Below are 23,136 nucleotides of genomic sequence, written 5' to 3'. Positions count from 1 at the left end.
ATGTGCAAACGGTTGCCGGTATATAAAATTAAATAAATAAATAAATAAATAAGAACACAAGAGTTGCCATGCTGGATTAGACCAAGGTCAATCAAGCCCAGCATCCTGTCTCCGACAGTTGCTAATTCAGGTTGCAAGTACCTGGCTAATAATGTATTATGGACTTTTTCTCCAGGTGGAAGGAGGGCGACCAGTTAGGACAGTGCTATACCTGGGTACAAATTATATCACAATGATAGGGTAGATTAACTTGGTGGAAGAGGTGGCACTTTATATTACAGATGGCATATGAGAGTCCAGTAGGATAAAGATCCTGCAGGAGACCAAATCCATAGAAGCCTTTATGAGTGGAAATTCCACGTGTGATGGGGAAGAGTATAGCTGTGGGGATATACTAGCTTCTGTCTGGACAAAATAAACAGACAGACAATTAAATGCTAACAGAAATTAGGAAAGCTAACAAATTTGGCAGCACAGTAATGCTAATTTTCAATTACCCCAGTATGGACAGGATAGATGTCATATGCTAGGGAAGTAAAGTTTTTAGATGTAATACTTGACTGGAAACCAGTGAGAAGGGGATCTGTTTTAGACACAATTCTTAGTGGAACGTAGGATTTGGTGCGAGAGGCTTTGATAGTGGGACAGTTTGGCCACAGTGATCATAATGCCATCAGATTTGACTTAATGACTGGAGGGAGGATGTTAACTAAATCTGCTACTCCATTATATAATTTTCAAAAGAAGAAACTTCGATAAAATGAGAAAAATAGAAAAAAATTAAAAAGTACAGCTACAAAGGTTAAGATTTTACCTCAGACATGGGCATTGTTTAAAAATATCATCTTGGAAGCCCAGACCAGATATATTTCTTGCATTAGCAAAAGTGGAAGGAAGACCAAATGATTGCTGACATGGTTAAAAGGTGAGGTGAAAGAGGCTCTTTTAGCCAAAATAACTTCTTTCAAAAACTGGAAAGGATCTAACTGAAGAAAATAAGAATAAGCATTGGCAAGTTGGATGTAAAACAATGATAAGATAGGCAAAAAGAGAATTTGAAAAGAAGCTGGACGAAGAGGAGAAAAACTCTAAATAAAACTATATCCGAAACAGGAAGCTGGTGAGGGAGTAAATTGGACTGTTAGATGATTGAAGTGGTTAAAGGGGCACTTAGGGAAGACAAGGCTATAGTGAAAAGACTGAATGACTTCTGTGCTTCAGTGTTGACTGAAGAGGAGGTTGGAGAGAGACCCATGATGGAAATGGTATTTAAATAGTGATGATTTGGAAGAACTGAAACAAATCACCGTGAACCTGGATGATGTAATAGGACAAATTGACAAACTAAAGGAGAGCAATTTGCCTGGACCAGATGGTTTACACACCAGAGTTCTGAAAGAATTAACTTTAATTGTAGATCAATTACTAGTAATTTGCAACTTATCAAAATCGTTTATTGTACCTGAAGATTGGAAGTTGGCTGATATGATGCTGTTCTTTAAAAATGGCTCCAGGGGTGATCCGGGAAACTGTAGGCAGTGATTCTGACTCTAGTGCTGGGAAAATACATAGAAACTGTTCTAAACAACAAATTCACAGAACATATAGAAGACCTGGTTTAATGGGACTTAGCCAACATGGATTTACTCAAGGGGAGTTTTGCCTCACTAATCTGTTATATTTTTTTTGAAGGGGTTAATAAGCATGGATAATGGTGAGCCAGAGGATATAGTATATCTGGATTTTCAGAAAGTGTTTAACAAAGCCCATCCTCCCCCCAAGAGACTTGTGGATAGCAGACTTGTTAAAAGATAGAAAACAGTTTTCACAGTGGAGTATCTCAGGAATCTGCACGGGGACCGGTGCTTTTTATATTTATAAATGATCTGGAAAAGGGTATGACTAGTTAGTTGATCAGATTTGAAGATGACCAAAAATTATTCTGAGTTGTTAAGTCGCAGACAGATTGTGAAAAATTGCAGGAAACCTTGCAAGACTGGAGACTGGGCATCCAGTTGGCAGATGAAATATAATGTGGACAAGTGCAAAGTGATGCACATAGGGAAAAGTAGGCCACCCCATAGTTCCATGATGTTACCACCCACGTAAAGGATCCAGGCTTGTCATTGAAATCCTTGGTTTAGTGGCTGTCAAAAAAAACAAACAATGTTAGGAATTATTATAAAAGGAATGGAGAATAAAAAGGAAAAAAATCACAATACCTCTATATAATTCCATGGTACCGCACCTAGTGCAATTCTGGTTGCCACATGTCAAAAAAAAAAAAAAGATACAGAGAAGGGCAACCAAAATGATAAAGGGGATGGAACGGCTCCCCTATGAGGAAAGGCTGAAGAGGTATAGGGCTGTTCAGCTTGGGGAAGAGAGAGCTGAGGGGGAGGGTATGATAGATAGAGGATTATAAAATCATGAGAGACTAGAACGGGTAAATGTGAATTGGTTATTTACAAGGGGTAGGGGGCACTCCATGAAGTTAGCAAGTGGTACATTTAAAATAAATCGGAGAAAATGTTTTTACTCAATGTACAATTAAGCTCTGGAATTCATTGCCAGAGGATGTGGTTAAGGGAGTTAGCATAGCTGGGTTTAAAAAAGGTTTGTTCAAATTCCTGGAGAAGTCCATAGACTGTTAATCAAATTGACTTAGGGAATAGCCTCTACTTATTGCCAGCTTTAGTAGAATGGGATTTACCTACTGTTTGGGTACTTGCTAGATACTTGTAACCTGGATTGGCCACTTTTGGAAACAAGATCCTGGACTTGATGAGCTCTCAGTATGAACCATTATGGGAATTTCTTATGTTCATAAAATCACGAGTGTAATAGAATAGGTAAATGTGAATTGATTATTTGCTTTTTCAAAAAATTAGGGGATACTCCATGAAGTTAGTAAGTAGCACATTTTAAACATCAACATTTCTTTTCACTCTACGCACAATTAAGCTCTGGAATTCATTGCTTGAGGATGTGGTTAGGGAAGTAGCTGGCTTTACAAAAAGGTTTGAACTAGTTCTTGGAGGCGAAGTCCATAAATGTATTAACCAGATAGATTTGGGGAAAAGCCATTACTTATCCCTCAGTGTTAGCAGCACGGGATCTGTCTACTGTTTGGAATCCTGCCTGGTACTTGTGACCTGGCATGGCCATTGTTGGAAACAGGATACTGGGATTGATGGACCCTCAGTCTGACCCTGTATGGAAATTCTTATGTTCTTATGAACCTGTCCAAACCTTTTTTTAAACTCCGTTATGCTCGTCGCCTTGATCATGTGCTCCGGCAACAGATTGCACATCTTGATAGGGCGCTGAGTGACAAAGAACATTCTGTGATTTGTTTTGAATCTGTTGGTTGTCAGTTTCATGGCGTGTGCCCTTGTTTTTAGTATTATTTGAAAGGGTAAATAACCGTCCTTTATTTACCTGTTTGATTTTATAAGTGTCTGTTTTCCAAGCTGAAGAGCCCCAGCCTGCGCAGCCTCTCATCATAGTGGAGCTGTTCCATCCTCTTTATCATGTTTGTCGCCCTCCTCTGACCCATTTCTAGTTCTGCTCTGTCTTTCTTGAGATGGGGGTGATCAGAACTGCAAACAACGCTCAAGGTGCAGTCACCCCAGGGCTCGATCCAGAGGTAATATGCTATTTTCCGTTTTATTCTCTTATCCTAGAGTTCCCTCGGGTAAGAGTATATTACTAAAAGTACTATTGTCACAAAAAGGGAGACAGGTGTTTGTTTCTGTATTTGAAGAAAGTGGCATGAACTATGCCCAAACAGGATTGCACAAGGCAATCGTTTTCAGACCCTGTGTGCCTGGATTTGACTGGATTTCTAGAAGAGAGCATATCAGATGCCGTGCTGGGTCAGACCAAGGCTCGTCTGGGTCACAAGTGCCAGCAAATCCCAAAGAGAGGTATATCAGCCTGCTTGTGCTGCTTTACTGTTTTGCAATGACAGATAAGCTTCAGTTACATGTGTTGCTTTTATGGGAGTAACATTCAGGTGTCTGTTTCCCATAGCATGGATAAATATAGGACGTTTCCATGTCGTCCTGTTACTTTCTACCTATAAGAAGCCACTTGCACCTCTGTTTATAACCTGGTGGTTTGATAGACGTGGGTATATTAAAAAAAAAAAAAAAGGGAGTGGTCCTTGATGCAAATATGAAGGAAGTGAGACTGATGAAAGTGTTTCGCTCATGTGTAGATGATTAATTGTTCCTGGTATTTACTGTCTCGGCCGCAATCTCTTTTTTTTTCATGGTACGTAAACATTCAAGAGCTTTTCCATTTTTTTCATGAATGCTTTCTCCATTGGAACTATTTTTTTTATCACATTTTCAATAACATGACAAGGAACTTCCTTGCAAGGAAAATACAGAAAAGACAATATGCGATTATTTAGTAAACCCTACATGCATTCACTCATGCATATAAAACTTTTTTGAAATTTTTTCAATATAGTTTTTCATTGGAAATAGGAGGGGGGTGGAAGAAATAAGAAATAACCAAGGAGTATATAGTATTACAATAATTGCGGTTTTAACACTCTGCTTAAATATTTTAGCTCCGAGTTAAACAGGGTCTATGTCCCCCCCATCTAAGAACTGTCTCAATTCATCAGGCATAAAAAAAAATTGTATGTATTGCCAGCTGACTTTACAAAACATTTGCAAGGGAAACGTAATAGGAAACTCGCTCCCTTGGCCAAGACCTCAGGACGCATAATAAGAAACATTTTCCTTTGTTGCTGAGTGGATCTTGAAAGGTCCGGAAAGACCCTTACCACTCCGCCCCTGAAAACATTGTTCATATTTTTGAAATAAGCTTTCATCAGTTGTCCCATTTCCAGTTCAGTGAAAAAAGAGTCGCTCTTTCTGAGATTTCTATATCTATTGTGTTAAATTTGCAAACTGTCGCCTATTTCCCCCCGATGGAATCTGGGGATTATTCCTTCTAGATGGCAAACAAAAAGAACTTTCTTTACAGAAGGCACCGTCTCCGATGGTATCTTAAGGGTCTCAGTCACATATCGTTTAAACGTCACCAGAACAGGTTCTTCCATCACGTTAGGAAAGTTAATCATCCTAACATTCAAATGACAAAGGTAACTTTCTATAGACTCAAGTCTTCTTTGTGATGTTATGCAATCCTTCATAAGGGTTATATTGAATTCTTGAGCCTGATTTATTTTACCAGATATGTCCTGAATTATGTTAGTATGTTCTTGTAATTTCAAAGTGTGCTCTTTATCCACCGATTCCAATTTCTTTTCAAAATTGCCTAATTGTTGAGACTGTATCTTGGGAGTTCGGGCCATGACTGCCATTAGATCCCAAATGGATTCTAATGTAATTTCCGCTGGTTTCTTAAACTCCAAGGGATCAAAGATTTTTTCTCCTACCTCCTCCAAGCGTGATCTTTCTCTCGATGTTACCAGAGATTCGGCTCCTGCACCCGCTTCCTCACTCGCAGGGGCCTCCTGATCAGCTCACCACGCTGAGCCTGCCCGGGTGCACTTGCCTCGGAAAGCCCAGCTCCCTCGAGAAGGCAGAGGGGAGAGCTACACAACGGCCCTCGGGGATCTGGCGGGCTCAAGGTGACTTCGCCAGGCGAGAGAGCCTCTCCTCTCTGTTCCTCCGCAGCGGCATTTAAGGCCCCCGTAGCAGAGCTTGGAGTTGCGAAGTCTGTGATGAATCGCTGTCCCCAAGGGCCTGGTGATTCTGGTGGATATACTCTCGCCTTGCCCTTCCGCTTATGAGGCATTTTCCAAAAGCTAGAGCTCAGCAACTTAGCGTCCTCCAACCGCGGCCATCTTAACTCCTCCCCCTATCATTGGAACAATTTTATAATTGATCTTGTTCTTGGCTGCGCTTTTCATTCATTTAGGGTCATTGTAATATGTAGCTACTATGTACATTTTCCTATGCATAGAAGACACATGTGAAGACAGTTTAGTTAGTGGTGTTTCTGTGAGTTTCTTGGTCTCTATCTGGCATAGTTATGGGTTAGTTAGTATTGAACGTGCAACACATTTTACTTCCTGTAGACTCATAGATTGCTTCCCATGCGATACTTGTAACTTTTGCTGGTTGCTGTTTGTTCATGGACTTGGAGTTACAGGATTCTGCTTATGAAGTGCCTCGTATACATGGAATCCTTGTGCACATGGCTGAATAATTTTATCCTAATCACTTTTTTATTTATTTATTTATGCAGTTTTTATATACCGTTGCACAGAAAGCAAGTTTTCCTAGCGTGTAGCAGATGGACTCAGGACCAATGGGTATAGTGTACGCGTCATAGCAGTTGGAGACTGATCAGATTTCAATCTGACGTCAGTCCCTAGTACATATAACCCCTGCAGGAAGTGCAGCTCTTCAGTATTTTCCGTCTCCATAGCAGTTAGGGACTATCTGCACGCTCTCACAGCGTTAGAACAAAATTCAACGGAGAAAACCCAAATTCGGAAGAAAACTTACCTCTGAAGACGAGCCCCGCTCTCCTGCGGTGATACCCTCGGGTCCCTCCCCCAGTTGAGAATTCCCGAGGTGATTTCCGTGGGCCCTCGGAGGTGAGTGAGCCTCGGTCCGGCGGCCGATCCTCGGCGGGGAACTAGCCCCCGACTTAGGGCGCGACTGAGAGGCAGCGGGTGCATCCTCGAGCGCGGTGCTGAAGGTATTTGCCCTCTCCCTCCGCAGCCGGAGACCGCCCGGGATGAAACTGGGAAGCGCTGAAGACAAGGTAAGGTAGAAATCTTAAGCATAGACTCCGGTCTCCGAGGTTTGAGGAGTCGCACAGATCGCCGGCCGGGACCTGTACCACCGGGTTGATCCGCCCTAGCAGGGCCAGGCCCCGGTTAGTTTCAAGGGTCCTCCCACGTGGAGACCCTCCGAAGTGGTTGCCATATTGCCTGCGTGGTCGCCGTCGCCATATTGACCCTATTCGCCACACTGTCCGCCGTCTCGATCTGGGCGCACAAGGCCGGCTAGGCGCACAAAATACATATAGAAAGACATGGTTTAATGGAACACAGTCAACATGGATTTACCCAAGGGAAGTCTTGCCTAACAAATCTGCTTCATTTTTTTGAAGGGGTTAATAAAATTGTGGATAAAGGTGAACCGGATTGGATTTTCAGAAGGTGCTTGACAAAGTCCCTCATGAGAGGCTTCTACGAAAACTAAAAAGTCATGGGATAGGAGACGATGTCCTTTGGTGGATTACAAACTGGTTAAAAGACAGGAAACAGAGAGTAGGATTAAATGGACAATTTTCTCAGTGGAAAAGGGTAAACAGAGTTCCTCAGGGATCTGTACATATTGTGGACAAATGCAAGGTGATGCATGTAGGGAATTTAAATATGAGGAGTTACCACCCAGGAAAGAGATCTAGGCATCATAGTAGAAAATACATAGAAATCATCAGCTCAGTGTGCTGCAGCAGTCAATAAAGCAAACAGAATATTAAGATTAGGAAGGGAAGTAAGCTTTTTTTTTTTCAGTGGGAAGCAAGGGGGTTATGATGTGGGACTCTGAGGGGGTAGATTCAGGAACAGCCTCGAGAAGTTTACATGGAAAGGGCTGTGGACGTGTGGGACATCCTCCTGGAGTCTAAAAGTAACAGAGGCTGTAAGACCTCTTGGGATAAGCACGGAGGATCCTTGCTTCTGACCTAACAGCAGGTCTTTAAAGCATCGCACTGGAACGCTGGTTATTGGCGTTGCAAGAATAGATGGTGAGGAGGGATGTTGACAACCACAAGCTGCATGAACAGGAGTAACGGGAAGTCCTAGAAGAAATACCGGTGCCGGCTCTGTCTGCAGGGGAGCTAGGAGGCTGGGTACAGCCGCACTAACATTCAGGGCTATTAAAGCCCCTGGATATAGGGGTAGATTTTAAAAGGTGCGTGTGCTCCCCGACACGCACACAATTACGCCTGATTTTATAACTTGTGCTCACAGGCGCACGCAAGTTATAAAATCGGGGGTCTGCATGCAGAAGGGGGTGCACCTTGTGCGCGCCGAGCTGCATTGCCTTCCCTCGCCCTTTTCCCCCCTACCTTTTTGAATACAGAACAACGGTATAAAAATTCCATAAATAAATAATGTACTGGGACGGTGCTTTTTACTATACTTATAAATGATCTGGAAAAGGGAGCAACGAGTGATGCTATCAGATTTGCAAACGATACAAAATTATTCAGAGTACTTAAATCACATGCGGATTGTGATTAAATTGCAGAAGGATCTTGTGGGACTGGAAGACGGGGCATTCACATGGCAGATGAAATTTAATGTTGACAAGTACAAAGTGATGCACATGGGGAAAATTAACCCACACTGTAGTTGCATGATGTTAGGTTCATATTAGGAATTACCAGCCAGGATAAGGATCTGGGTGTGTTAGTGGACAGTACTTTGAAATCATCAGTTCAGTGTGCAGCGATGGACTAGAAAGCAAGCAGAATGTTAGGAATTATTAGGAAAGGAATGAAGAATAAAACGGCGAATGTTATAATGCCCCTGCATTGCTCCATTGTGAGGCTGCACATAGAGTACTGTGTGCAGTTCTAGTTGCCACATCTCAAAAAGATATTGTTGCATTGGAAAAAAGGTACAGAGAAGGGCGACCAAAATGATAAAGGGTATGGTACAGCTCCCCTTGGAGGAAAAGCTAGAGAGGTTGGGTCTGCTCAGCTTTAGGGACAAGACGTCTGAGGGAGGATATGATAGAGCTCTATAAAATCATGAATGGAATACAATGGGTAAATGTGCATCAGTTATTTACTCTTTCAAAAAAATGCAAAGACTAGGGGACACTCCATGAAGTTAATATGTAGCACGTTCAAAACAAATTGGAAAAAATGTTTTCATACACCGCACAGTTAAGTTCTTGAATTCATTACTGAGGGTTGTGGTTAAGGCAGTTAGTGCAGCTGGGTATAAGAAAGGTTTGGACAGATTCCTGGAGGAGAAGTCAAACTGTTATTAACCAAGTCAACTTAAGAAATAGCCACTACTTAGCACTGCGCAATAGCTGCATGGAATGTATTTACCAGTAGATTTAAGATTACAGGCAGAGCTCAAGACATTTAAAAAAGCGCTTAAAACCTGGCTGTATGAGCAGGCTTACACAATAGGTAATGGTTAATTTTTTAGCCTCCAGTTATGTCTTTTAACTACTACAGTTTTTACAGATTTTTATATTTCCATATTTTTATTGATTTATTAACTGTATTTATGACTATGAAGCTATGTATAATTTTTAATTTTTTTGTCTTATTACCTTGTTTTATGATTATATTTCATCTTATGTTTATATTTTTATTGGATGTTTTCCGTTTGTTTGAAATGTTTGTAAACCGTTGTGACGGCTATTCTAAACGACGGTATATAAAAACCCAATAAATAAATCTTGACGGGTAGTTGTGACCTGGATTGGCTACTGTTGGAAACAGGATATTGGTCTGACTCAGAATGGCAAGCTCTTATGTTCTGACGTTAGGGAAACTCTTTAGCCTGCCCAGATTTAGCTGGATAAGTTGTCCGGCTAACTCTTATCTTAGCTGGCTACAGTAACTCCTTCCTGAAACTCCTCTGGAACACCCCTAAGGTATCTGGCTAAGTTTTCTCCAGATAAGCCTGCTAAACACTGCCAGCTGAGTGCCCAAATATATAACGTCTGAGTTATCTCGCTAATGCTTCTGAATTGGAACTCTTTATTTACAAATCCAGCATAGGCTTAGTTCCTAGGAGTCATGAATACACGGAGGGAGCAATACATTTGTAAGGCAGGGAGAAGATTTTGCAGGGTTTTTTTTTTTTAATATCTTTTTTATTGATCTTTGCACATATAGAATGTTGCAATAAACAATCAGTACATTGAACATTATGACTTAAAAATAGGAACACAGTGTGTCATAATGCAGAAACATTTCAGAAAGGAGAACGTCCGTTCCATATGCAAAGTACTAATGCATAACAGACTAATCCCAGTGGGCCCTATGAAAGAAAGAGGGAAACATTTTATTCATATATAACATCATAACCAGTTCCCATGCTCAGATCTTTTACTGCTTTATCCCCTCGGTACCATACCCCCATCCCCTCGTGTGTCCCCCCCCTTGCTAGCTCTCACTCTCCCTTTCTAAAATATGTTGACCTTAAGCCCTTGTATGTGACCATTATTTGTCAAATAGATATTTATAGATATACATGTACTCCTCATGCAAAAATACCTTTACATTAGTGTCAATAGCCAGTTAGGAGTGTCTATTGCAAGATAACAACAATTCCAAATTATCAGCAATAGGCTTGGAATCTCTGCTGGATCTCAGCCGTCTGTTTTGCTACAAAGGGATCCCAAATGTCTTTTATGGCCGCCTTTTTGGTCTCTGTAGATTTCCTAGCAGAAACTACACAAGTTTCAGAATGAATCGGGGTATCTGGTACGTGTGTGATTTGGCATTCTGACATTGGATCTGCAGGGTACATGGAGGAGCCAGAGGTTGTACTTGTCTGAAACCTATGTGCTAGGTCATTGGACACCAAGGATTACTCCTGGGGAAATTCTGCACCAAAAAATAAAAAATTCTGCGCACACATTTTCTAAATTCTGCAAATTATTATTCTGTATTTCAATGCAATCCAGTATTTACATTTTTCTCACTAGCAAGGGTCTTGTAGAGCCCTAGATAGACCAATTAACACTGCCCCTTACCCAGCCCCCACCCTGTTACTGTGGTAGATATATGTGCAATCATGTTCTCTCTCTCATTACCTATATTACCGCCTTCACTGCCCCTGGGAGCCTGACCTGCACTGCCTTCCTCTTGCTTCCGGCAAGGTTCACGGAGCAATAAGATCCTGCCTGCGGCAGCACTCAGAGTAGCTCTGTGGCCCGGAGTCTGCAAGGCGAAGAAGGAAATCTGCGGGAAGGGGGAGTTCTGCACTAGTACAGTAGGTCCCCAGGACTAAAGGATGAACCCTACTTAAAAGCAAGCAGTGTTTCTAAATAACCTCAGAAGGGAACTGAAGGGAGGCTTCACACTACAACTAAGGATCTTGCATCCTACCCAAGGCTCGAGCAATGAGTTTCAGAAAAGTCGGAAGCCTTCTCTGCAGCACAACCTTTTACATAACTCTTCTAGTGGGAAGTGAAAAACCGGCCAGGGCAGTCATCTCATGGGACTAAGTCAATTAGTTTAGGAAGGTTCACGCCTTATCTGCCTCTGCTGGCATTCAGAAACGTTTGTTTATCCACATTTTCCCATCTGCCACCCTCTGTGCCACTTCTTCCTTCCCTCCTACGCTCCAGTGTGTGTTGCCTCTGTCAGGCCCGTAGTGGATGATGGCAGGAAAAGACCAAGCAGTCCTGTCTTATACAGAGAGCAAGGTCCTGCTATCCATGGATTTATTAGAAACTTCCCCGTAGATACATCCGCCCCTCCCAGTCTACACCTGCTTAGGGTTCACTCTTAGCACAGTTTCTTTCAGTAGCAGAAAAGTCACATTGGAATCTGCACGGCCTAACCCTGCAAGCTGCAATGTTCAGCTGACTGGTCTGCGCAGGGGGGCTTGGCCTGACTCACATCTCACTATTTTATTTGGCGGCTGTTGGTGAAATCTCTGTGTGTGTTGTCTGTTAGTAGCCTCTTTCCATTCCCTCTTGTCTTATGTCCTATGAAGCTCCAAGAAGGGCGAGTACCTGCTCAGTGCTTCCCTTCCGAGGGCCAGAATCCAGTCTCTGAATGCAAGGAGGCTTCCTGCTGAGAAAAGCTGCTTGACAAATCTGTCATCGGGTGCACCCAGCCAATTTATGTTTTCCGCATCTGCACGCTGAGTGTGAAGGAGAAATTTTCATTGGGTGCAGCATTGCTAAGATCAGGATTGGTTTAGAGACAGCGGACTAAACGTTAAAGGTGTAGTACACTGTAATGCCAGTAGAGGGTGCAAGTGCCCTGTAGAAATCCTTGTAATTCTGTTCTTTCCGAGCTGCAGGTGACCGTGTTTGTGTGCATGTAAATCCTGCATGGGTTCTGTATCCAGGGCTGCTTTTACTTCACAGCCGCTTGCATTTCTGGCCACTCTTGCCTTGTTTCAGTGCACATCATCTAGCTTCCCAGTAGTGTGATAGAAATCCTTCCTGCGCCTACAACCCTAAAAGTCCATGCCCCACCTGCTACAATTAAGTAATTGTAACAGGCATCGGTGTAGGCGAGGCCCGGTGTCTAGCACAGTGGGCTGAGAACCAGGGAAGTCGGGGTTCAGAACCCGCTTCCCCCACTGATGCTCTTCATTGCCTCAGTTACCACTTGGGGCAGATACGTACCCGCTGTGCCCGAGCATGGGTTTGGAAAGGTGAGTATTTCACACTGCCCGGCTTACCTTGCACGTCGTAACCTCTTATTTCATTCAGCACGAGAGGGCATGACAAAAAGTTTCCTCTTTTAGCGCCCCGCATGAATAATACACACAAGGAAGCTCTGCTCGTTGTGCAAACAATCTCAACTGCCCCCAGTCTTGCTCTCCCGTTCAGCTTCAGAAGGATTTATTTATTTATTTATTTAACAGTTTTTTATACCGACCTTCATAGTAAATAACTATATCGGATCGGTTGTACATAAGCCTGCGTTTGTAAGAAGAGGCTGTGATGGAGCTCTTCTTCGTTTGTGCTCAGCCTTTTCTATGAATATTCATTCTAAGCCCTTCTTGTGGCCCGGCCTCATCCAAGTGACAGTAAAAGGCTGTTGATCCGATTGCGCCATTTGGATAACAGAAATGTTTTGTGCTTTCACAGCTGTGTATTGTTGACCGGTGTTACTTGGATTCTGTAGATATTGTGCACACAACCAATATTGGTGTCCACAGGGCCCCCCCGAACAGATGCACTGAATGATACCCTTTCAATGCTGCTCTTTTGTCTGTATGTGTTCTGAAGTGTGTAAGGCTGAACTATACGTGGCAACCACCACTAAGATTACACGTTTACAAATTATTGCCTGTTAAAAACATTGTGATTAAAAACCCCAATAAATGACATTGCAATCCTCATTAAAAGTGTTTCACTCGTTAAACCCTGGGCTTGAAATGTGACCCTGAGCTCGCTTCTCCTCTTCGTTTCAGGCTCCTGATATTCGGCTCTTATGAAAGAGAAACCAATGTTCACTGCACTCTGGAGCTGAGCAGCAGTGTATGGAAAGAGAAAACGAGAAGTTCCATCAAGCGGGTAAAAGCAGCCTCTGTCTATTCTCTCTGCTGTGTGTGCGCACGCTTAGCTTTCCCTCTGGCAAAAACCCCAGCACCTGTTTTCTGTTCACCGTTTTCCTGCTCCCCCCATCCTTCAGAATAGGAGAAATGACGTTTCTGGCACATATATGTACAAAGCAAGATTGCCCACAAGGAATGCAGCAAACGTTCAGGCCAAAATCATCTCCTCTCCCACCTCTCAGTCCCCCCACCCATCTCTGCGGGGTGTGCCGTGCTATATTGTAGGTTCTACATGGTTATGGGAGATATTTCAGCCTAGCTGACTTACAAAGTGCACCTATAGCCAGGTAAAATCTGCCTTGAAGTTATTACCATGGCTTCTCTTTATGCATCTCACTGAAGTGGCCGACATTTTATGAAGGCATAAGCATGTTTTTCAGTGTATTTTTTTTTTTTTTTCCAGTCTGAACCGTATTTCCCACCTTTTGCAGTGCTCTTATATGGGTGCCGGATCTTAGCTTTTGTGTCTGGCTGCAAGCTGTGGGTTTTTCTGTCTGTTATATATAGTCTGTATACTATTTGCAGCCACATGTCTCTGGGTCTGGGAAGCCGGGTTTGTATGGTGCTGCAGGCACACGTGCTGACCACTTGGTGGCAGCATGGTTAATCTGCTGAGTCGACTGTCATAACCTGGTCTGAGGAGCATTAAGTGACAGGGAGAGAGATGGGACTGCGTGTGAAACTTTTATAAAGTATATCTAAAAGCATTTTAAAAACAACCTCTGAGTGTTTCTGTTGTGTGACCAGAGAGATCAGAGATGGTGTGTGGTAGGATTTCAGCAAAGCTTGTGTTATACTGCCCTGTATTGGATTGGGAGGAGGAAGGTGAGGAGAGGAGCTAGACGGGAATGCTAAGGGAGGGGGAGGAGAGAATGTGAACACAAACCCTCCTTCCACACTAACCTCCCACCCTCCACACATACCCATATCAACAGAAACACCCCTACTCCACCATATCACCCCACAGACACGTCCCACAAACACCACTACCCCTTCCCCCACACACACCACGCTTTAATACTGCCTACACCACCCCCAACCCCTGCAGATATCTCACACACCAGCGCCCCCACACACACTCACCTAGACCCACTCTGTACTATCTGTTCACACACGACCTCCACTGCCAACCCCCCCCCACACAGACATATCACCCCACCCCACCACTGCTGCCAACCCTGCAAACACAACCCCACCACCAAATTCACCCTCACACATACATTACCCCCACCGCCGAACCCCCTCACACAACCCCACCTTCAAATTCTCCCATGCACCCCCCATTGCTGCCAAACCCCTCCCCCCTCCTCCCACACTCACATCCATGTGTGGAGACTGCACGGAGGAACGTGCCTGCCTGCACCGCTCTCACCCCCCCCACTAGCGAGGGGGCGCAGCTCCTACTCACTGCACATTTTGATGAATATTTCTTAGGGGCTGCGCTGCTGCTCGCTTTCCTCGCCGTCCCTGCGGATAGATGGATGCTCTGCAGGGAATGGCCGGCCGGGGGCATCTGACTTGACCATGCATGGACAGATTGCTCGGTGACCTAGTGACAGGATGAGGAGTCCTAACTCCATTTATTCGTTAAGGCTGAACCCAGAAAGAGAAGTTTAGACCTGCAGTGCGTGTGTTGTGCGTCCACGCCCTGGACGCGAGCACACTGCTGAACCTCCAGGAGTGCGTGCAGGACTGGCGTTAGGTCGGCGTGCATGGGTCACTGGGGGAGGTGCATGTAGGGTGGGAGGCAGCCTTTGCGCCCACCTCTATCCATGTGTGGGGGGTGTCTTTCCCTCCCATCACCTTACCTCTTACTCACTCCACCCCTCTGTGTTCCCTCTCTCTCAGTTCCCCCTTCTTACCTCCTTCCCTCTCACTTGCTGCCTCCCTATCTCTTCTCGTCTCATTTGCACTCTGCTTTTCTTCCCTTCTCCCCCTTCGCGTGTGTTTGGAGGGGGGAGTTGGTGGAGGTGTAAGTGGGGAGTCACTAGGTGTCTGTTCTCCCCTGCACTGCTGACTTAGTCTCTCGACTCCCTCCCCCCGTGCTCCTCGTGTGTGTTACAGGTGGAGAGAGGTGGCACTCTTTTCCCCCTTGCCTCTCCACTTTGTTCCTGTTCCCTCCCTCTCATCTATCCCTCTCCCACTCCTCTATCACCCCTTTCTCCTGTTTTTATTTCCTTACCCTCTCACGGCAGCCTCATCCTACCTCTAGTAGGGCCTGGGATACCCTGCCAGCTGTCCTCTTCGGCTGGTGGGCATGGGCGACCCCACTAGCTTTCGTGCTGCTGTGGAACTGAGCCTGAGGCCTCCAGTGGAGTGGCCAGTGCCCCAGTTCTGGCCATCGCCAATACTGCTGGTAGCCAGATGCTCCCCATTTCTGTTGTCACTGCTTTGTGTGATGTGGCTGCCATGTGCAAAACATGTCATGTTCACCTGCAGCACTTTACAATTTTATAGTGGAGAGATTACAAAGCAAAAAGCAAAACTGAGACATCAACAGCAGCAATAAAACCCAGCATGGTCATGGTTTGTCATGATGCGGGCAGAAAAAGACCATCCACACCAACTGCTCAGCTCTCCAGTCCCTCTGAGATCTCAGGCTTTTTTGAGTTCAGCCATTGTCTTTGTCTCCATCACCTTCACTGGGAGGCCGCTCCGTGCATCAGCCACCGTTTCTGTAAAGAAATAATTCCTTAGATTATTCCTTATTCTACTCCCCCTTTCGCCCCTGTCCCGTGAGCCGCTTTTCCACGGAGGGTTTAGAAGACGGTGGTCAGAGCTGAAGAAATGTTGGATGCATAGGGAGAGGCAGAACTAGTGGGGGAAAAAAGAAAGCAGTAATGCTGTTGTGCAGTTCATCGCTGAGACCTCACCTGCATTGTTGTCTCCAGAAAGACACAAAGCGGAAGCCTCCCAGAGACTGGTTATCAAAACGGTGCTGGATCTGTTTGATTAGACTTAAGGGTCCCGAGCAGAAGAGATTCTCCTCTCACACAAACACAGACCGAGCGATATCAATTGCTGGCCCAAAGCTATGGAACTCGATGCCAGAGAATCCTCGAACAGTAAGAAATGTAAGAGATTCACTAATGCCTGCTGTTTGACTGGTATATCCAGCTCTCCTTGACTCAGATAACCCAAACTTGTCCTGAACAGCACCCGCCATCATCTTAGCTCTGATTGTACGTTACGTGTCTGCCTTTGTAATCCATCCTAGGTTGTGCCGGTGTCGGCCCTGCACACCGTCGTGAACTGGTGATTCTCACGTGGAACGAGGGGATAGGAAACGCTCAAATAAATAAGGAGTGTTTCCCAGCCTTTTCATGCCCTACATTGACAGAATTCTTGTGTGGAGAGAGGGGGCAAAGACCCACATGAACCCATCGCGGTGCCCCAGCTTCCTGCATGTGGTGCGAGCGGCCGGCTGAGTTACTCTGCCTTCACTGCTCCATGCGGCTGCCAGGGCTGCTGTTCCCAGCACCCAGACAGGCCCATACCATAGAGAGGCGCAGAGAACCGGCGCCCGCTCTCCTAACGCGCGCGCCAGCCGCCTCTCCTGGGCTCCCGATCCAATATTAACATGAGGGGGCTCGCTAAGGACAAATGTGCGCCCCCCCAGCGCCTCCTCGGCAGCGTCTTGTTTTCCTGACCGGTGCACAGCCATGGTTAAGTGAGCGCCCCTTTTCCTAACCTGACCGCGGACGCACTTTTAAAAAAATATTTTAAAACCTTTTTGTTCCGATTTAACATCTCCGCGATATCAAGTCAGAGGATGTACAGAAAAGCAGCATTTTTTGGGCGGCTCAGAAATTATCATCTGCTCTGGGCAGGCATTGATTTCTGAGCGTAAAAATATCTGGGTCGGGCGCACTTTTTTTTTTTCAGGGGAGGGGAATAGCTAATACCCTGGTCAACATGCATTTGCGTGTGATGAGCGTGATTATTTTCACAGGGGGTTGGACGTGCGTTTTGGATGCGCTAATCCCCCCTTATGGTATAAGAGGTTGCGGACACGCATCTAAAACTCGCGTCCTGCCGCGGGCCGCACAGCGCGCTCAGCTGAGGTCGCTGTATTGTATCGGCCTGAAAACGAGCAGCCCGCAGTGCTCGGTGCATCCTGACCCCCCCTTCAGGCTGGGGATAAAGAAAGGAGGATGAGAGGAGGCCCTGTGTGCAGGGCGTGTGCCGCACAAAGTGGGTCTCGGCTGTCCGTGCCTTGCATGTTTGCCCGTTAATTACCAAACTCCAGGGCTCGTTCTGTAGATAGGAAGAGGAGGCATGCATGACTGGCTGATTAGACGTGTCCTCAGGAAAGCTTAAGAGCCAGTCCTGGTGTCTCCGGTCGCAGTGAGGCGCGGAGAGCAGAGCCCAGGTGCTGGCCTGGATGGGAGAATCGGGCAGTGGTGACTTTTCTGTGGCACGCCTGATCGGGTCGGAGGGCGCCCCAGTCTGGTTGGGAAGCACTTCCCTAGAGGAGAGAGAAAATGGGAGATGCAGTAGAGACATTCAGTTACCTGAAAGGGGGAAGTAAGCTTTTTTTTTTTTTCAGTGGGAAGCAAGGGGGGCTATGATGTGGGACTCTGAGGGGAGGGGTTAGATTCAGGAACAGCCTCGAGACGTTTTCATGGAAAGGGCTGTGGACGTGTGGGACATCCTCCTGGAGTCTAAAAGTAACAGAGGCTGTAAGGGCTCTTGGGATAAGCACGGAGGATCCTTGCTTCTGACCTAGCAGCTGGAACAAGTCAACGCTGGTTATTGGGGCTGCGAGAATATGTGGTGAGGAGGGACGTAGACAACAGGAGTAACAGGAAGTCCTAGAAGAGATACCGGTGCCGCCTCTATCTGCAGGCTACGCAGGGGAGCTAGGAGGCTGGGCGTCTGCGCACAGCCGCACTAACATTCAGGGCTATTTAAGCCCCTGGATATAGGGGTGCACGCGGGCGTACAGGTGCACTCGCTACCCGACGCGCACACAGTTATGCCTGATTTCATAACTTGTGCTCACAGGCGCACGCAAGTTATAAAATCGGGGGTCTGCGCGCGCAAGGGGGTGCACAACTGTGCACCTTCTGCGCGCCAAGCTGCATTGCCTTCCCCCGCCCTTTTCCCCCCTACCTTTTTCTTTTTTCTTGTTTCTTGTGTGCTCCGGCCGACCGCCGACCCGCAATCCCCCGCACAGCGGCAAATGGCCACTGTGCCAGGGGCCTCTGACCCCACCCCCGGACTGTCCCTTTAGCAAAGCCCCGGGACTTACACGCGTGTTGTCGGGCCTTTTGAAAATAAGCCCGGCACGCATAAGCCCGGTGACGGGCGTAAATCCTCTGAAAATCCGGCCCATAATGAGGGGGGTGCTTGGCTTTGCGCTGGGTCGTGCAAGTACAGCAAGCCGCGTTAAGAAGGCGTTTAGCACGCACACGTGAGTAAAACCAAGCACACAAATCAGTGCGCCTCCATGCAGACCCAAATGTCGATTGATGTCTCGTTTGTTTTTTTTCTGTGTAATCTCTCATTAGCTGGTGAGAGTGAAGTAGTGTACGGGCTCTGAACCTGCAGTTTGTGGTGCAGGAGGGAGGATCTCTTACTTGGAATTCCTGTGCAGGAAGCAGGTTGGGCTCTCCCGACGCCTGTTCTGTGGGCCTGGTTTTCAAGGCCACTTCCACGTATAAAGCCCTGTTTTATGTGCATGCGCTCTGAAAGCGAGCATGAGGCCCTGTTTTGGGGTGTGCTCTCTCCCTCGCTTGGAAGAGGTGTTCTGGAGCCTTTCCGTGCATTCTTTGGCTGGGGAGCGGATGCGACTTCGTATCTGCACAGCCTCTCAGTTTTCAGACTGCACTGACGCACATAAGTCTCCTATGAAAATTCAGGCACCACTTTTGTGTCCTTAACTCGTGTTTTGTAGGCACCTTGTGCATAAATCGTGTTTTATAAGGGGAAACATAGTTTGTGCGTATTAAACCTGATTTATTTGTGCTGTTCTTTTTTTGTAAATTTTGGCTTTGTGTGCTTTAACTCCCGATGCATTTTGCACACTGTTAACTTACAGCATTGGAAATAAATCTTTTTTTAGGCTGTGTTAAGAAAATGTGCCCTGAAGTACAGCGCGTGTGTTTTACTCCTGTATTCTACATCAGGGCCTGAATTATTATTTATATTCCATTTTTAGGCACTTCAAAGTGTACATCAAAGCAGATTACATTGAGGTACTATAGATGTTTCCCTATCCCCTCAGGGCTTGCGATCTAATTTTGTACCTGAGGCAAAGGACTTACCCAAGGTCACAAGGAGCAACAGTGAGATTTGAATCCTGGTTTCCCTGGGTGGTAGCCCACTGCTCTAACCACTAGCCTACTCCTTCACTCCTTACTTACCGACTTACAAAGCTTTCTGGTGCGACATGGGAAGGGAGGGGGCTGAGTGTGAATTAAGGCACCTTGTATGCTCATCTGCCCAAGATAGGAAGACCTTACAAACTGTCCTGAATAAGGAGAGAGCTCGGACTGTGGACGGGAATAACTGGCAGACTGGCTGGGCCATCATGGTTTGTACAGATCAAGCACTTCTGACCCTGTCCAAATGAAGAGCCGGTACTGGCACACAGTTTCTACAGTCCGGGGGCTTCTGGTGTTATTGCTGCTGTATTAAATAAAGGGGCTGATACCTGCAGGTTGTAAGAAGATTGCTTCTCTGAGACAGCTCTTTTAGGATTCATTAACTGCTCTGCGTGTGACCTTGTTTCTCAGCTAGGGAATAAATCATTTATTGCTTTTACTAATGGTGTCAAATACAAGTAATGTGTAAACTTTATTTAGCTGATTGACGCGTTAGCTCTCTGATCTATTCCTGAAGAGTTGGGTTAAAATAGAAATATAGGGCTGGCTGGGGAAGTCATCATCATCATGCCATGGCTGGATTTAGGGCCTGTGAGTGCAGGTTTCTGGAAGGGGGTCCTGTGTTTGTCCAAGGATTGTCACGTGGAATATAAAATGGGGGATTATAAATGAAGACCCTTTGTGGTGTTTCCCAGCACCGATTCCCGTTGAGTTAAAAGTGCAGAGAAGCAGGAGGACGTAGGCAGACCAAAAACATACTAAGGTAGTAATGATGGCAGATAAAGACCCAAAGGTCCATCCTGTCTGCCCAGCAAGTTGCTTAGGGTAGTGAGTGCCTCCCTGGTCAGGTTACTCTCCCCTCTCGCCCACGTAACTGCTGTTCCTCGCACGGTGTTCATTTCCATCCTCTGGGTTTCTCCCGTGCCCTTTTGACTTCCATGTATTGTTCTTGTCTTCTCAACCTCTTCTGGGGGAGCGTTCCAGGCATCCCTCACCCCGCTGTTCCTGACTCTACCCCCTTGGAGTCTCAGATATATGACCCCTGGTCCCAAAGCTTCCTTTCCATTGGGAAAGATTTGATTCTCATGCATCATTTATAACTTTCGGGTATTTAAAAGTCTGGCTCATTATCTCCTCCACCTTTCCTCTCCTTCAGGGTATACATATTTAGGACCTCTAGTCTCATCTGATAAGTCATTCAGAGCAGACCCCACACTATCTTGGTTGCCTTTCTCTGCGCCGCTTCTCTCCTGTCCTTATCCCTTTTGTGATACCGTCTCCAGAACTGGACTCTGTCCCCAAGGTGAAGCCTCACCAGGGTCGCTATCACCTCCTCTTTCTGTGCAGCCCAGCATCCTTCTGGCCTCAGCCCCACTGCATTATCACATTGCTTCGCGTCACGCTAAGGTCTCTTTCCCTGTCCGTCTCTCGCTCGTTATCACATTGGATTATGGCACCCCGGCATGACTCTGCACTGTTTGGGGTTGAGTCCTGTCTAGCAATCCTTCAACCACTCTTCGAGTTTCCTTAGATTGCTTCTCATTCTCTCCACTCTGTGCTAGATCTTAGTGTCATCCACGGATAGACAAACGTTACCTTTTAACCCCTCTGCAATATTGCTCTCAAATATGTTGAACAGAGCAGGGCCCAGAACTGAGCTTTCTGACTCTCCGTTTATCGCCGTTCTTTCTCCAGAGAGATTCCATTTACCATTGCACACTGTCATCCCGCATTCAAACAATTTATAATCCATTGCATCAGCTTGGGACTCACCCCCAGGCTTCTCATTTTATTCATGAGCCTGCTATGAGGACCACATCAAAAGCCTTGTGAAATCCAAGTAAACCAGGTTGAGTGTTCTTTCTTGGTTTAATTCTCTAGTCACCCAATTAAAATATAAAATATGATAACTGTATAGTGTAGTTCAGGGTGTTTGGGGAGGATGACGTGGGTGTGTGTTTGTAGAGGACATTGATTGGAAAGTGGCCATTGATGGCCCAGCTTGGGTTGGAGCAGTAGGAGTTACTGCAGGGCTCTCTCTCTCTCGCTCGCTCTCTGGAATAGTGCAAATTTTGTACTTGTACTTTTTTATTTTGTTGATCCAATGTAAAAAAAAAAAATGATGTAGTACCTGAGCTTTTGAGGTCATGTAGGTCTGTTCTTCAGCATAGGTGAAGAAGGACCAGTTTGGCCTCAAAGGTTGATGTCATAAACCGAGGATGGGGGTGTCTGAATTAAAGGCTCATCCACTTAAAAACATTCCAGTTTTTTGCTAGGGCCAATATAGGTCCGAGAATTATTCACTACAGCGCTACAGGGGGGAGGAGGAGGATTCAGGGCAGGAGTGAGATGCACTCCTTTTATTATGTTAAACCATTTTATTAACCGATTCCCCAGCCGGTATAGACAGGCAGCTAGAAGCGAGTTATAACTTTTCAACAATCAAAAGCAAGGGACAACCAAGGACAGAAACGCACACACATGCAGAACAGAGATTACAAACACAAATTCTCGCAGCGCCCCTCTCCAGAGGCAGCCACCGTGCTATCCATTCTTCTTGTTTCGTAGATGGTATTCAGTTACCCGTGAAACGCAGGGAAGGGCCAGGTTTTCAGCTGCTTCTGAACAGCACGGTACTTCAGCTCAACCCAGTGGGGAGGCCATTCCCTGTCACCGGGGTCTTCTCCATGCTGAAACGGAACCTGGTCTGGACCGCAGCACATGTCCTGGGGCTTTCCATTTAGCTTCTTCTTCTCCTCAGCGCACTCAAGGTGAAATTGGGGATGCTGCTGTTTAGGACCAAGGTGCTGTGGCAGAGCTGCTCGTCCTGTATGTGATTATCAGGGGCTCCTTCACTTCCATTATCATTAAATCCAACAAGTCCAAACAAAAGTAGCCTTGTATTCAGATAAAAGCAACCATGCCTTCTGTAGGCCAAACCTTTCATATATTTGCAAGCAGTAATTTGTGCACAGGTAATGAATAGAAGGGAGCCATATACACAACCTTTTATGCAAGCCATTCAAGTGCTGTTCAGGAATAATAACAGCTGGAGGAGAATGAGAGATCAGAGACGGAGCTTGTTTTGCAAGTTTGCAACGGGATTCTTTGTGTTTTATTGACCCAGCATAAGACTGCAGAGCTGGTGAGTGTAGCAGCTGTTGCAGTCGCATTGATTCCATCAGAGTCTGACTTGACCTTTCCTTGTGTTTGCTACTGGTAGTTCATGTGGGCTTAATGGTGGCAAATGAGGCTAGGGAGGGACCTCACCAATGGGAAGAAAGGGAGCTTGCATGAGATGTCTCTGAGGTCAGTACTAGCACACCCAAATCTGGAGATGAATCTTATTTTCAAAAATATGTCAAACATAGACCCGGAAAGAAGGAGATTTATTGGAATTCCATTAAAAAAACAAATACAAACTTGGCTTATACTTGAAAGCAATGGAGTGCCTTCCTAAAATTTTTTGTATTTATTATTTTTATATACCGACATTCGATCTGAGATATCACATCGGTTTAC

At 45.7% G+C, this 23,136-nt stretch overlaps 1 protein-coding gene across 1 annotated transcript in view; it reads left to right on the top strand.

The window, feature by feature from the left end:
* The window catches only part of PDZD8 (PDZ domain containing 8), a 186,680-nt gene that overhangs the window by 64,483 nt on the left and 99,061 nt on the right, over positions 1–23,136 (top strand). The window contains 1 exon segment of the mRNA XM_029610489.1: positions 13,142–13,244. Within this exon segment, the coding sequence (XP_029466349.1) occupies positions 13,142–13,244 (103 nt within the window).

This window comes from Rhinatrema bivittatum, chromosome 7, assembly GCF_901001135.1.
Source record: "Rhinatrema bivittatum chromosome 7, aRhiBiv1.1, whole genome shotgun sequence".
Taxonomy (NCBI): domain Eukaryota; kingdom Metazoa; phylum Chordata; class Amphibia; order Gymnophiona; family Rhinatrematidae; genus Rhinatrema; species Rhinatrema bivittatum.
The sequence above is the reverse complement of the archived record's forward strand: the minus strand, read 5'-3'. Positions and strand labels throughout refer to the sequence as shown.